At 44.2% G+C, this 15,585-nt stretch overlaps 1 protein-coding gene across 2 annotated transcripts in view; it reads left to right on the plus strand.

Annotated features, from left to right (window-relative positions):
- Nucleotides 1–15,585, plus strand: part of SLC12A1 (solute carrier family 12 member 1) — an 82,339-nt gene that overhangs the window by 5,380 nt on the left and 61,374 nt on the right. Inside the window, exons 3-5 of one of the 2 annotated variants that reach the window (XM_079953188.1) lie at nt 299–374; nt 12,814–12,909; nt 13,623–13,718. In XM_079953188.1, the coding sequence (XP_079809314.1) occupies nt 299–374; nt 12,814–12,909; nt 13,623–13,718 (268 nt within the window). The remainder of the gene's footprint in view (nt 1–298; nt 375–12,813; nt 12,910–13,622; nt 13,719–15,585) is intronic. The other variant, XM_079953187.1, reaches the window with a different exon arrangement.

Raw genomic sequence — 15,585 nt, forward strand, 5'->3', positions numbered from 1 at the left:
ATCAAGATGTGAAGATCTCAGGCTACAGCTAGTAGGGTTGGGGGGAAATGAGGGTGGGCCTATCTTGCATGATACCATTTGCGGCAAATGCCTTAACACAACATGAAGGGCCACTGGTCATTGCTGTTGTTTGTTGTGTTATGACCACTTTTACATTTGACTGTTTTGTCTCATAGCCTTGTTAAACATTTTCACTGAACTGATCATAGTCTTCAAAGCCATAGGTTATTTTTATACACGGAAAACTCTTGCATTCTGCAATTACATGGTGATGCAATTGTCTTTGTTTATAATTTAGGTGAGATGCATGCTGAATATTTGGGGGGTGATGCTCTTCATCCGACTCTCCTGGATTGTAGGTCAAGCTGGAATTGGTACGTATTTTTAAAAGTATATTTTTCCACTATATGAAGGAGAAACAGGAGAAATTTTCAACAAAGATGATTAGCATTTAAACTAAAGTGTGAATGGGTATAATGGCACACATTTGTTTAACATCTTTTTTATAATTATAAAAAAAACTATTTTGTGTAAATTGCTATCTTTAAAAGGAACAGACATGTGAATACTTTCAAAATTATGCTTTGTCTCAAACTAAATCCTACTTTGACATTAATGTAGTTTGTCATGCCCATTAACTTTGATGGGCCTACTCTGAGAAAGGCTAGCATTGAATACAACTCTATTAAATCAATCAGGACTAATAACCTAATGTGCCAACCATCAGATTATGGAGCAGGATTTACTTATCATACCTTCATCTAGCTTTTCAGACAAAAACCTTGTCTATTCCAAAAGCAGCTTCTTGTGTCAGTCTAATATTCAGTACTGTGTTGATGGCAAGCACTGTATATAAATGAAAAGTACGCACCTTACAGTTTGGCACTGCATCTTTAAAGCCATACATTTTGAATTATTTGACTATTTTTAGGAGCTTTTTAAGAGTCTGGTTCTCACAAACAGCAAACGGAGGCCATCCACCCATTTCTGGACTGTACACATGGCCGAATGCTTCAGCCTGAAAAGCAAATAAATCACCGCTTATAGAAAACTACCGCATCAGCGAGAGGGAAAGGCGAGAACCATTCTTCTTACATCAAGTTTTCCCTGTGTTGGATTGTTTCCTCACCTTTTGTGGGGCAGCAATCCATCATATACTGTAAAACCCACACCCTTTGAAGTCTGAAGCAATGCACTCTAGAGACAGGGTTACTCCTATTCATGGGAAAGGGGGCTCAGTACACCCTGAACCTTTCTTCTTCTTCTTTGGTGATCACTCGTAGCCGAGTAAGATCGTCTTCCATGAACATGGTTTTAACAGTGAGTCCGTAAGTGGTTGTGGAGGCCAATTCTGGATCCACACGTCCTTCTACAGTGGGGACATTGGTTTCCGGGCGGAGGTTGATCACGGTGAGGGTTTGCCAAGCGTGCCATCTTCTTAGTGCGTTTCTCCATTGCATCCTGAAGTTCGAGTGTCTTCAAAGCCCATGACACCTTTGGTCAAGGCTGTTCTCCAACTGGAGCGCTCACAGGCCAGTGTTTCCCAGTTGTCTGTGTTTATATGACATTTTTAAAGATTTGCCTTGAGGGAGTCTGTACAGATCTTTTGTTGACCACCAGCATTGCGCTTTCCATTTTTAAGTTCGGAACACAGTGGACGCTTGGGTTGCGGATGTGATTCGTGTGGGATGCACTTTCGCAACCCACAGCGTCCGCAACCCACAGCGGCACGTCTGCGCGCACACGGGTTGCAATTTGGTGCTTCTGCGCATGTGCAAAGCACGATTTAGCACTTCTGCACATGCGCAACCACCAAAACCCAGAAGTAACCAGTTCTGGTACTTCCAGGTTTCGGCGGTCCGTAACCCAAAAAAACGCAAACCTGAAGCGTCTGTAACCCGAGGTATGACTGTAAAGTAGTTGCTTTGGAAGACGATAATCAAAGCACAAATTTCCCCTCAAAGGTTTACCCCTTAAGGAGCTACAATGCCCATTACCTTTAACAAACTGCAGTGTTCAGTGTTCTTGGGGAAGGCAGTGTGATTTAAATGTGCTGTAAAAGTAGAAGATATATTCAGCCTGGGTCTATAGCAGTGAGGTTCCTAAGAGACTCCCCCAGAAGCCTAGTTGATCCAGGCAGAGGTCAATATGGAAATAGTAGCCTAATAACACAAAGTTTCAGATCCACTGGTCTACACTATCATTCCATATGTGTGCCCAAAGGAAAAACAACATATACAATTATAATGAAGAGCATGGAGTGTTTGGTACCCACCCTGTATTAACCAGGTAGGTGTATGAAACTAAGGCATCTGAAGGCAGCCCTGTTCAGGGAAGTTTACATGTTTGATTTATTTTCATATTGTTATTTAATTTGTTGGAAGTCGCCCAGAGTGGCTGGGGGAACCCAGTCGGATGGATGGCATATAAATAACACCACCACCACCAACAACAACAACAAACTGATCTGCTCTAAGCAGCTTAAACAAGTGTAACACATAATCGACAATGTATGCATTCAATGTATGTTTTGATTTTCCTTTAATCGGGCAGAGGCACTTTCATACATACATACATACATACATCTATAATTTTATTTCTACGCCACCTTTCCACAGTTCAAACTATGCTCAAGGTGGCTTACAACATGAAAAAAATACATAACCACAACATAAACAATAAATAAAACATTAAAAATATGAAACCAAACTATTTCTTTATTATATTTATATTCTTCTCTTTTTCCTTTTTCTTTCTTGCTCTTTTTCTTCTCTCTTTTCCTTTTGATAAGATACTTAGATTACTGTTTTAGTTTAGAGGGGGAAAAGAGATTTGATAAGAAGCTCTGAATTCTTTATATTCTAATAAATTTATTTAAAAAATACACAAGAAATCAAACATTAATAAAAATGTAACCAAACTGAACAATTTAGACATAAATCACAGCACAATCTAAAATCTAAACACAGCACAATCTAAAATAAAGCTACAAAAACCAACTGCAATAGCAGCAGCAACACCCCCTCCAGCAGCAACTCCCCCCCCCCCATATATGGCTGTACATTATTACTGATTCAGCCCCTATAGGGAGGGGGCAGATCTCCTTTGGTCTGAGAGCTGCATTCACCCTTGGTCAGTCCTCTGGGGGCTGCATACTGGGAATGGGTGTGGCCAACTCAGACTTCACATATAGAGAAAGGCCCTTTACTAGGGCATTTAGACTCCCCTTTCAAAACACCAGGGTGGGGTAGGTTTAGAAGCTTGCCTTCCCATTGCAAGGTGCTTCTGATGAATAGTAAAGGTAAAGGTAAAGGGACCCCTGACCATTAGGTCTAGTCATGACCGACTCTGGGGTTGCGGTGCTCATCTCGCTTTACTGGCTGAGGCAGCCAGCATACAGCTTCCGGGTCATGTGGCGCGCACGGAAGCGCCGTTTACCTTCCCGCCGGAGCAGTACCTATTTATCTACTTGCACTTTGACATGCTTTCGAACTGCTAGGTTGGCAGGAGCAGGGACCGAGCAACGGGAGCTCACCCCGTTGCGGGGATTCGAACTGCCGACCTTCTGATCGGCAAGTCCTAGGCTCTGTGGTTTAACCGACAGTGCCACCTGCGTCCCTTTTGATGAATGAATGAATACCTTCTGATGAATACCAAGCTGCTATTTGCTCTAGGAGGCAAGCTGCCATTAGTATCAAATGCTCCGGTCCATCTCTCCCTGAAACCAAAGCACATTTTGCACTGCAGCTGTAGAAGGAATGTTGGGTCATTTTAGATGGAGCTCCAACAACAGCAGCGCTAACACAAGAACCAGGATACTATCGATTGAAAGAACGCCGTTTCTTTTTTGCAGACGGTAGAAAAGGTAAATGCAATGTCTTTTTATATGGCCCATTTCTGCAAGAGAATTTGCAAAACATTGCTTTTAAAAGGCATATCACTAAAACACATGTTAACTAGACAGTGTGTTTTTAATGGACTGAACCGAAATCTGAGAATCACAATCAGTATGTATGACGTGTGTGAGACTATCTGCTCATTGTTGTGCAATCTATCGCAGAAAAAAAATTATGAGGAGCTGATGCAGGGTGTTTCCTGTCAACAACAGCTGCCTTCATGTTTAGCAGGGAAATAACATCACTGTTGGGGAAACAACACCATCCTACAGACTTGCAAAATAACAGGAATAATCAGTGCTTTTTTCTAAAAAAATGTTTAGGGGTAATCTCATTTTGATTCAAGAAAATCACCATTTTATAGTTCAAATTGGTGGAAATAAATACAGTAAATGGACAAAAGTACAAAGATTCACAAAATGTTTAGGGGTATGCATACCCCTGTGTCCCCCCAGAAAAAAAGCACTGGGAATATTAAACCCAGCCACCTCAAAATCACTGAAAGTAAACTTCAAACAGTATCTAATTGACACACAAGCTTCCTGATAAAATGAAGGTGATGTCAGATAGACTTTTGCAGCCTGAGTCTTGTTGATGATGTACACACTGTATTTTACTCCTAAGGGGCTGGAACCCCTACAGTGAAATCTGTTTTCTTTAGAAAACACGCAGTTCAGTTGCGCTCAGACGGCAAGTACTCCTCGTGAAAATGAACCATTTTTTTTTCATTTTTTTAGTAAAAAAGGCAAAAGCTGTGTGGATGTGAACAAGCCAGTTGGAGCAAAGAAATTTATAAGTTGTCTACCTACAGGGAGCAGAAAGTATACCTAAGTACAGTCGTGCCTTGGTTTTGAATGGAATCCATTCCGGAAGTCCATTCGCCTTCTGAAAACGTTCGAAAACTAAGGCGCGGCTTCTGATTGGCTGCAGGAGCTTCCTACAGCCAATCGGAAGCCATGGAAGCCTCATTGGACGATTGGGTTCCAAAAGAACGTTCGCAAACCAGAACACTCACTTCTGGGTTTGCAGTGTTCAGGAGCCAAAACATTTGAGTCGCAAGGCGTTCGCAAACCTAGGTACGACTGTACCAGAAGGATTTGGATGAATGCTAGATTCTGAGATGATTGGGAGACAGCAGTGACAGGGAAGGCATCTCCACACATAACTGAGTTGTTGTTGTTTCTGAACATGAACACCAGCTGCACTGGGATTATGGCTAAGGATTGTACCCAGTGGTGGCTGGTGGTGTTGGGACTAGTAGGGTGCAAGACAGGAGTACCAACAGTTGGTGGAGCAGAGCCACTGAAAGATGGAGCCAGAGCCAACAAATAATTTTGCCCCCATCCTCTCCACCCCACCCCCCATTGAGATCACTGAAGGCAATTCTAAGGAGGAAGAATTCTCTGAATCATAGCTCTGTGAAGGGAACAGAGTTCTCCTAAGAACTCTCTTTTTTTTTTTATAAAATTTTTATTGAGTTTTCACATTTTATAAACACAAACACACACACACAGACAAAGACAACACATATAAAGTTTCATATCCCTACTTTCCTAACCCCAGTTCTTGACCTCCCCCCACCCCCCCTTCATACATCCTAATTCAATTAAATTAGCTCAGCAAGTTCATATCTCTCATCCTTTACATATTATTATTATATATATATATTTTTAAAGAAATACTTAATTCTTATTACTTGCCCAAATTTTACTTATCCAATTTTCTTATAAATATTAAATCCTTTTCTAAGGTCGACTCAAATTCCTTCCACGAATTTCCCTTTTATCTTAAAAATAGGTCATAATAATCAAACACAAAGGTCATAAACATTTTTTAAAAAAAAATTCTTTCCCCCCCCCCGCCCCGGTTTCTGTCCCTTCCCAATGTCTCCATGTCCACAAAAACAGTTTTTAGCCTGGATTCCTCACATCTGAGGCCTTTAAATCTCTGTCAGTCTCTCTCTGCCGATTTTGTTGGTAGCCCTCTTTGTTGGTCATCGGGTCTCGAAGGAGTTCTAGCTCAGTCTCGTCAGATTTTCTTCCATCCAAAGTGCTTGGTACCAGCTGCTGCGAAAGGTCAGCTAATCTTCCATACTCAAAGAGGAAGCCCCAATCATATTTCTTGCTTCTTTTAAATTCAAATATTCCAAGTGTTCCAGGGGCTTCCTCCCTCCTCTTTTGCATCTTTCGCATCTTTCGCAGATTTGTAATCCAAAGGTCTTCTTCTTTATGTTCTGACAATGTAGGCTTCTGGTTGGTACTCTCCATCTGTACTGGCCCTTGTTCCCTCTCCTCCTGTTCCGAAGTTATCTCTTCTAATTCAGCTGTAGATTTTTTCCCGGTCAAATCCATTGTGCATTCAGCAGAGTCACTTATTTTAGAGTTCAAGGTTATAAGTTGTTTACTCATAGCCGTAGTCTGCTCCTGTAACTTTCCCACGAGAAAAAACATTCTTTCTATCTCTGCCTGTAGTTTTCCATCTGCAGCCATTGTAGTGTTTCAATGTTTCCCCTAGGGGGATTCTGGTTACTTAATAGTTTTTCCCAACAGTCCGTTACTTTGTTATTTCACTACTTTGTCCCCAACCAGTTTAATTCAAATATAACAAATTTAGTCCAGAAAGGTGTTAAATAATAAGATTTTTAACTTTCACTGCCAGTTTGACAGCTCCTTTGACAGCTGTCAAACTCCTTGTTCCTTTTTCTCCAGCTCACATACAGGACACTCCCGGGTCTGGGGCGGGGGGGGGGGGGGGTTTAGACAAAGACTTCTAAAATTCCACTCTTACTCTCCAGCACAAATCTTCTTCTGTCAAATTAATGAAAATATTATCTTTTTAAAAACACCAAAAAGAAAAAAACTCTCCACCTTAGTTCTCTGATCCTTGCTTTAAATCTTCTGTAAGCAGGGGGGTGCGGACTTCCCTTTAGCACATCCCCCGATCGTACCGAATTCAAAGGTTGAAATTTTAAAGTCCAAATTCCATTTTACTCACGGATTAATTAAAGTCCGAATTTCAGGGAAGAAAGTCAGCGGTCTCCGGCCATGGCTCGCGGCTTCGCTCCACTGCAGTAGCGGTCCACTCACAGCACCACGCCGCTCCCCGTACCCTCTCCGCAGCCTTTAAAAAGGCTCTTCGTGGGTCGGGGGGGCGCTTTAGGTGCCCGCCGAGTCACCAAGTCCGCAGGCTTCAGCGCCTGTGGTTTCTGAGGGTCCCCGCGTCGCCGTCGCGGTAGAACCCTTCTCCAGCGGAGCCGATTCCCTCCGGAGCTCGGAGGGAATCCGCCATTAACCAGATCGCGCTAACCCGGAAGTCAGAGTTCTCCTAAGAACTCTCAGCACCCTTAACAAACTACAGTTCCCAGGATTCTTTGCAGGAAGCCATGACCATTTAAATGATATTGCTCTAGATGTATAGTGCAGATGGGACTTTCGCTCCAAAGGCATTTTGTTGGAATAAGGATTTCTGGATGTGTATTTGAGCTATATGGAAAAAAAAACCTGCAATTAGGCTTAAGGTTTAATTCTGTGCATGCTTTGTTGTTGTTTAGTCGTGTCCGACTCTTTGTGACCCCATGGACCAGAGCACGCCAGGCACTCTTGTCTTCCACTGCCTCCCGCAGTTTGGTCAAACTCATGTTGGTAGCTTCAAGAACACTGTCCAACCATCTCGTCCTCTGTCGTCCCCTTCTCTTTTTGCCCTCCATCTTTCCCAACATCAGAGTCTTTTCCAGGGAGTCTTCGTCTCATGAGGTGGCCAAAGTATTGGAGCCTCCGCTTCCGGATCTGTCCTTCCAGTGAACACTCAGGGCTGATTTCCTTAAGAATGAATAGGTTTGATCTTCTTGCAGTCCATGGGACTCTCAAGAGTCTCCTCCAGCACCATAATTCAAAAGCATCAATTCTTCAGTGATCAGTCTTCTTTATGGTCCAGCTCTTACTGCCATACATAATTGGTATATACATCTTGTTAATAAATGAATGAATGAATGAGGAGGAAGAGGTTCCTAGGGGTTTGTTTCACTATGGATAGGGTCGCCAACCTTTTTGAACTAGTGACCTCATTCTCCTTGTGCCCTCAATCTTCAGAGTCTTTTCCAGGGAGTCCTCTCTTCTCGTGAGGTGGCTAATGTATTGGAGCCTCAGCTTCAGGATCTGTCCTTCCAGTGAGCACTCAGGGCTGATTTCATGCTTACCTGGGAGTAAGTCCCACTGAACTCAGTGGAACTTGTTTCTAAGCAGGCATGTACAGGATCACACAGCAAAAGAACTTTTGCTATTTAGAGGAGAATTGCTTGGCAGGAAACCTGCTGGAATAAATGAAGGGGAGACGGGAAGTTTTCTCCATCTCCACAGCATTGCATGTTTGCACCTGGCACTGTGCCTGACAAAAGGGTGCTTGCCGGTTTTATGATGCATACCAAATGAGGCCTTGCAGCTGGAAGCACATATAAGTATATGCCTTGCCATGAAAACTCCACATCTTAACATTGCCAAGACTTTGCTCAGGGGTTTCATGCAAAATTAGTTCCTTTTTTAAGGGTAGTTTAGTAACTTATTGCCATTATCAAGAAGCATTACTTTGTTCCGAGGTATGAAAATAGCCACGGGCAAGAGCCATTCATTTTAATGTTATTTAATGCCCTTACAACTGGGGTTTTTAATCTAAACTTTAATCAGAGCTTGGCGTTACTTTGTAACAAGAGCTACCACAATGGCTCTGCTTCCGCCACCCCAAATTTAATTCCAAAAATATAATTTGCTAGTATTCAGAATTTGGGTGATATGCTCCCCAATCTTGTCCCTGTGCTGCCTCATCACCAAATGTGGCTATCTTGCTGCAGATTCTCCCAGACACCTATGTGTGGTTATAGCATTTGAATATTTTGTACACATCTAAATCCACTCTGTACATAAGCCCAAATCACGTGGTCAGTTCCCAAATTGTGGGGTGGTTGTTGCTGATGTAATTTGGTTTTGCATGCATTGGATTGTGTGCGCCTCTTCAAACATAATGTCTAGGTATGGATGTCTAGGAATGATGGGGGCAGGTTCCTGGAGGGATGTGCTGGGTGGGAGAGACGCACAATCTTGCTCCCTCCTGCGCATAGGGAGATAACGAATAGTATGATCCAGGATCCAGATGTGGCTCATTTATTAACACTTCATTGCTTTGATTGGGACGTTAAAATGGTTTGTCCCATTCTGAAGCAGGCTACTGTACTGTGGAGAAATTACTGCTACCAGCACCACAAAATTACTGTATTTTTCCGTGTATAAAACGAGGTTTTTCACTTTAAAAAATAGTAAAAAAATGGGGGATCGTCTTGTACACGGAGCATGGGCATCTGGGGGGATTTTTTAAATATTTAAGCATTGATAGGCAAACTAAGGCCCGGGGCCGGATGCTGCCCAATCGCCTTCTGAATCCAGCCCACGAACGGTCTGGGAATCAGCGTGTTTTTACATGAGTAGAATGTGTCCTTTTATTTAAAATGCATCTCTGGGTTATTTGTGGGGCATAGGAATTGGTTCATTCCCCTCCCCCCGCAAAATATAGTCTGGACCACCACAAGGTCTGAGGAAGTGTGGACCAGCCCATGGCTGAAAAAGTTTGCTGATCCCTGAAACATAAGTCCAGGATTTTGGCTCGGGCAGGCTGAGGCGGTTCCTCCTGCTGCCTCCCCCCCCCCATAGCTGTCAACTTACAGATTTGAAAATAAGGGACCAGCAGCCAAAATAAGGGACCTGCAGCCTCACCTGTTCCAGGCGCTCCAGTCTTCCTGTCCTCCTGCAGTCTGGTCAAACTCATGCTGGGTAGCTTCGAGAACACTGTCCAATCAACTTTGTAACCAGAGGTTCAACTGAATAGAATCTGAATCACATGCACCACGAGGCCTATGCAGCCTCAACTTAAGATGGCTCCCCGGCCTGGCTTTGCACTGCAAAGTTTGCAGCAGCACGTGCAACAAAATGGCGTCCAGCGTTCAAAAACCCCCTCAGCTTGCATTAACTAGCCACACACAAGGCATGCAAGCTCCACTCCCCAGTCATTCTTAGACTTCTTATTGAGTGAGCAACACAGACAAGCAACACAGTTGGAGCCTCCCTCCTCCCTGGCCGGCAGGGAGGGAGGGAGAGGAGCTGCTTCCTTTGAAATTTAAGGGACATCATTTAAGGGACATTTAAGGGACAGCCATCAATAAGGGACAGCAGCGGGACATGGCGCTGGAATAAGGGACTGTCCCTTCAAATAAGGGACACTTGACAGCTATGTTCCCCCCTTTCTCCTCCCCCTCCGGGCTGCATGCCGGCGACTGGCTTGCCTCCTGAAGCCTCCACCGACTCAACCACAGGAGCTGCCTCAGCTACCTCTCCTTGCCCTTCTTTCCTTTTTTTCCTCTTCCCCTCTCAAACTCCCATCCTTCCCCAAGCCAGCTCACCCCCTTCCTCAGTGTGGTGTAGTGGTTAAGAGCGGTAGTCTCGTAATCTGGGGAATCGGGTTCGCGTCTCCACTCCTCCACATGCAGCGGCTGGGTAACCTTGGGCCAGTCACACTTCTCTGAAGTCTCTCAGCCCCACTCACCTCACAGAGTGTTTGTTGTGGGGGAGGAAGGGAAAGGAGAATGTTAGCCACTTTGAGACTCCTTAAAGGGAGTGAAAGGCGGGATATCAAATCCAAACTCTTCTTCTTCTTCTTCTTCTTCTTCTTCTTCTTCTTCTTCTTCTCAGCTCAGTTTGCTCGATGGCATGGCCCAGAGCAAAATGGGCTTTCCGTTCCCCTGGCGCTTCCTCAACATCCTCCCTGGGAGCCTCCTTCTCCGCCGCCACCGCCACAGCTGCTGCCGAGGGGGAGTGTGTGGTGTCCACTGCTTCTGCACTTTGCTTCTGCACCATGGTGCACTACATGCTCCTCATGCAGCCGCCCCCCAAAAAGATAAACAACTTGCCGCCACCGCAGATCATCCAGCTTTTCACTTCTATTTTAGGGTTTTATTTTCTTAATTTTGGGTTCAAAAAAAATAGGGGTCATCTTATACATGGGGGTGTCTTGCACATGGAAAAGTACAGTGGTACCTCAGGTTAATTTAATTCGTTCCGGAGGTCTGTTCTTAACCTGAAACTGTTCTTAACCTGAAGCACCACTTTAGCTAATGGGGCCTCCTGCTGCCGCCACGCCGCCGGAGCACGATTTCTGTTCTCATCCTGAAGCAAAGTTCTTAACCTGACGTACTATTTCTGGGTTAGCGGAGTCTGTAACCTGAAGCGTCTGTAACCCGAGGTACCACTTTACGGTATTAGTTATTAAAATATGATCAACAGATACCACATGTTGCTGAGTAACATGAAGGCAAGAGAAGTCTGCAAGCAGCTTGCAATCAATATGTTGACAGAGGAGGAGACAACAGATGGAGCAGGCAGATAAGTGAAGCAAAGCTGTCGCTATAATGGAACTAGACAGGTTTTTTGCCCCAGGCGAAGCCTCCAGAGTGGCGCCATGGAGGCTCCCGCCTGTGTGTGTGCGTGTGTGTGTGTGTGTGTGCACGCAAATGCGAGTCGGGGGTTCCAAACTGGGTCTTTGACCCGGATGAAATAAAGCCTAGTTTTGTTAGCTGCAAGGGATGAATGTGAACAAACGCAGGTACTCAGGCTTGTAGCCAACTAAATCAAGGCACACATAGAGTAACTTATATGAGCACAACATAACTTCCTCTCCATCTTCTCCTCCAGTGCACCCCAAAGTTTGCTCTGGTGGTTTCTCCAACCCCCCAGAACAGAGCTGGGGGTGGTGTAGGGGGCACATGAGGGGAGAGAGAAGTTCCAATGCATTCATGTAGGTTTTTCCACGTGCCCAATTAGTTAGATACAGACCCCATGCTTTGTCTCTTACTGCTGCTCCCATTGATTACAATATGGTTATTTAACCAAAATTTGCCAAGTGCTATACAGAACATTAAGAGGATCTGATTCCTAAAATAACAACAACAACAACAACAATTTGTTTATACCCTGAGGACATTTAGGGGTTTAAAGGTCAGCATTAACACTTTGAATTGTGCTCGGAAACATACTGGGAGCCAATGAAGGTCAATAATAATAATAATAATAAATAATAATAAATAATAAATAATAATAATAATAATAATAATAATAATAATAATAATCTATACCATATAATAATAATTTATACCAGCCACTCTGGGTGGCTTCCAACAGAATTTTAAAAACACAATAAAACATCAGGCATTAAAAACTTCCCTAAACAGATCTGCCTTCAGATGCCTTCTAAAAGTCAGATAGTTGTTTATTTCCTTGATATCTGATGGGAGGGCGTTCCACAGGGTGGGCACCACCACCGAGAAGGCCCTCTGCCTGGTTCCCTGTAGCTTCACTTCTTGCAGTGAGGGAACCTCCAGAAGGCCCTCGGAGCTGGACCTCAGTGTCTGGGCAGAATGGTGGGGGTGGAGATGCTCCTTCAGGTATACTGGGCTAAGGCAGTTTAGTGCTTTAAAGGTCAGCACCAACACTTTGAATTGTGCTCGGAAACATACTGGGAGCCAATGTAGGTCTTTCAGGACCAGTGTCATATGGTCTCAGCAGCCGCCCCCAGTCACCAGTCTAGCTGCCGCATTCTGGATTAGTTATAGTTTCCGGGTCACCTTCAAAGGTAGCCCCACATAGAGCACATTGCAGTAGCCCAAGCAGGAGATAACTAGAGCATGCACCACTCTGGCTTATATAGTCTTACGTGACATAGCTAAAATGAGGAAGAGAGAGGAAACAGATATTCATATAGCTGTAATGATGAAGCGGTTTTACCAGTGAAAGACAAAGTCTGATTTCTCTACTACTTTAAATAACAATTGTAGTGAGTTATGAGCCACAAGTTTCATTTTTCATCTTTTCATTGCTGACAGGTCTTGGAGTTATCATTATCCTCCTTGCCACCATGGTCACCTCTATTACTGGCTTATCAACTTCTGCAATAGCAACTAATGGTTTTGTCCGTGGAGGTAAAAATTAAATATCTTTAGGATGTTTCTCCCCAGCCCTCTTACTCTTGGTGTTCAGAAATAGTTCCCCATGTATTGTCTTACTATTAGACAAGTAAAAGGGTTCCTCAACCTAAAATAACAGCACAGTGGACCGTAGACTCAAAGGAATCAGAAGGTGAGTTGTATAACCAGCAGTATTGAGACGCTATAATTTACTGATTCTTAATCTTTTTCCTGAATCAAAAAGTTCAGTTCACAAAGGTCAGATGATCCTATCTGAGACCGATGGAGAAACAGAATCATCTTATTTTCCTGGAGATGCTTTTGTTCTTTTTCTCTTTCATTTTTTTTTTTTAATGCATTCAGAACATTGCAGGTTTTCTTCAGTGGACATGGCAATCCAGATTGCTTAAAGATGGAAAACTTCGTGGAGATCACTGGATTCATTAACTTGTTTCTTACTCCCTTAAGTTACAAAGTCTCTTGAGAACATGGATTAGTTCTGGCACGCTCCACCAGTGTCCAGGGTCTCACTCTTTATCTTGATGACATGAATTCCAGGTATTTAACAGAGCCAGTCAGACCTCTTCCCTCTCCATGAATGATGGTGGCTTCTTACTAGAAAACGGTGGTTTCATATATATATATATATATATATATATATATATATATATATAATTAGCATGAATTATATGACCAAGGGTCAAACATCTTTTCTGGGATTTTTTCAGGTCTTGGAGTCGTAGTTATTTGCCTGAGTGTGGTAGTTACAACTTTAACAGGTATCTCCATGTCTGCCATATGTACAAATGGAGTGGTAAGAGGAGGTGAGTCAATTTTGTGTTTCAAATGAAGACTATAGGTATCTCTGGAGGAGTGATAACTGTGCTGGCCCATCCAAGTCAAATAAATTGAAGTAAAATGACTAAGTATCAAGGACTCACCTGAAGCATGGGAGACAGCTTGGATGAGAAGAGGCAGGGTCGTTACTTGGTGTTAATTGGTTAGCCTAACCTAGAGGAAAAGACCAATATTTAGGATATTTGGGAGAGCCAAATTAGATGAGAGGGTAATTTCACCATATTTATTGAAACTAGCAGTCAAAATGTTTGCCTTATAGAAAGGCAGGTTGATATTAGGACAACATTCCCAACTCTGTAGCTGTTCAGAAGCAGAGAAAGTTATTCGAAGGAGGTGCATGTACCTCATGTACTTAAAGTAGCTATTTATTCAGCAGGTGCCTTTCCACAAAGTACCTGCTCATGAGGAGTCCTATGAATCGGACTGGCACTAGGAGATAATCCTGGTTTGCAAGCTGCAAACCAAGGGTTTATCTTATTGGGTCTCCTGACTCTTTCTGAATCCATTATTTGGTGATTCTACAAAGCAGATGCAGAAAATCCCTATGAAGAATATTTACATATGGAAATCCCAGGTGTGCCATTTCAGAGAAGATAATAATAATAATAATAATAATAATTTATTATTTATACCCCGCCCATCTGGCTGAGTTTCCCCAGCCACTCTGGGCGGCTCCCAATCAGTGTTAAAAACAGTACAGCATTACATATTAAAAACTTCCCTGAACAGGGCTGCCTTAAGATGTCTTCTGAATGTCAGGTAATTCTTTATCTCTTTGACATCTGATGGGAGGGCGTTCCACAGGGCGGGCGCCACTACCGAGAAGGCCCTCTGTCTGGTTCCCTGTAGCCTCACTTCTCGCAATGAGGGAACCGCCAGAAGGCCCTCGGCGCTGGATCTCAGTGTCCGGGCTGAACGATGGGGGTGGAGACGCTCCTTCAGGTATACAGGACCGAGGCCATTTAGGGCTTTAAAGGTCAGCACCAACACTTTGAATCGTGCTCGGAAACGTACTGGGAGCCAGTGCAGATCTCTCAGAACCAGTGTTATGTGGTCCCGGCGGCCACTCCCAGTCACCAGTCTAGCTGCCACATTCTGGATTAATTGCAGTTTCCGGGTCACCTTCAAAGGTAGCCCCACGTAGAGCGCGTTGCAGTAGTCCAAGCGTGAGATAACCAGAGCATGCACCACTCTGGCGAGACAGTCCGCGGGGAGGTAGGGTCTTAGCCTGCGTACCAGGTGGAGCTGGTAGACAGCTGCCCTGGACACAGAGTTAACCTGCGCCTCCATGGACAGCTGTGAGTCCAAAATGACTCCCAGGCTGCGCACCTGGTCCTTCAGGGGCACAGTTACCCCATTCAGGACCAGGGAATCCTCCACACCTGCCCGCCTCCTGTCCCCCAAAAACAGTACTTCTGTCTTGTCAGGATTCAACCTCAATCTGTTAGCCGCCATCCAACCTCCAACCGCCTCCAGGCACTCACACAGGACCTTCACCGCCTTCACTGGTTCTGATTTAAAGGAGAGGTAGAGCTGGGTGTCATCTGCATACTGATGAACACCCAGTCCAAACCCCCTGATGATCTCTCCCAGCGGCTTCATATAGATATTAAAAAGCATGGGGGAGAGGACAGAACCCTGAGGCACCCCACAAGTGAGAGCCCAGGGGTCTGAACACTCACCCCCCACCACCACTTTCTGGACACGGCCCAGGAGGAAGGAGCGGAACCACTGTATGACAGTGCCCCCAGCTCCCAGCCCCTCTAGACGGTCCAGAAGGATGTTATGGTCGATGGTGTCAAAGGCCGCTGAGAGATCCAGCAGAACTAGGAA

This window comes from Podarcis cretensis, assembly GCF_951804945.1.
Source record: "Podarcis cretensis genome assembly, chromosome: 14".
NCBI lineage: Eukaryota > Metazoa > Chordata > Lepidosauria > Squamata > Lacertidae > Podarcis > Podarcis cretensis.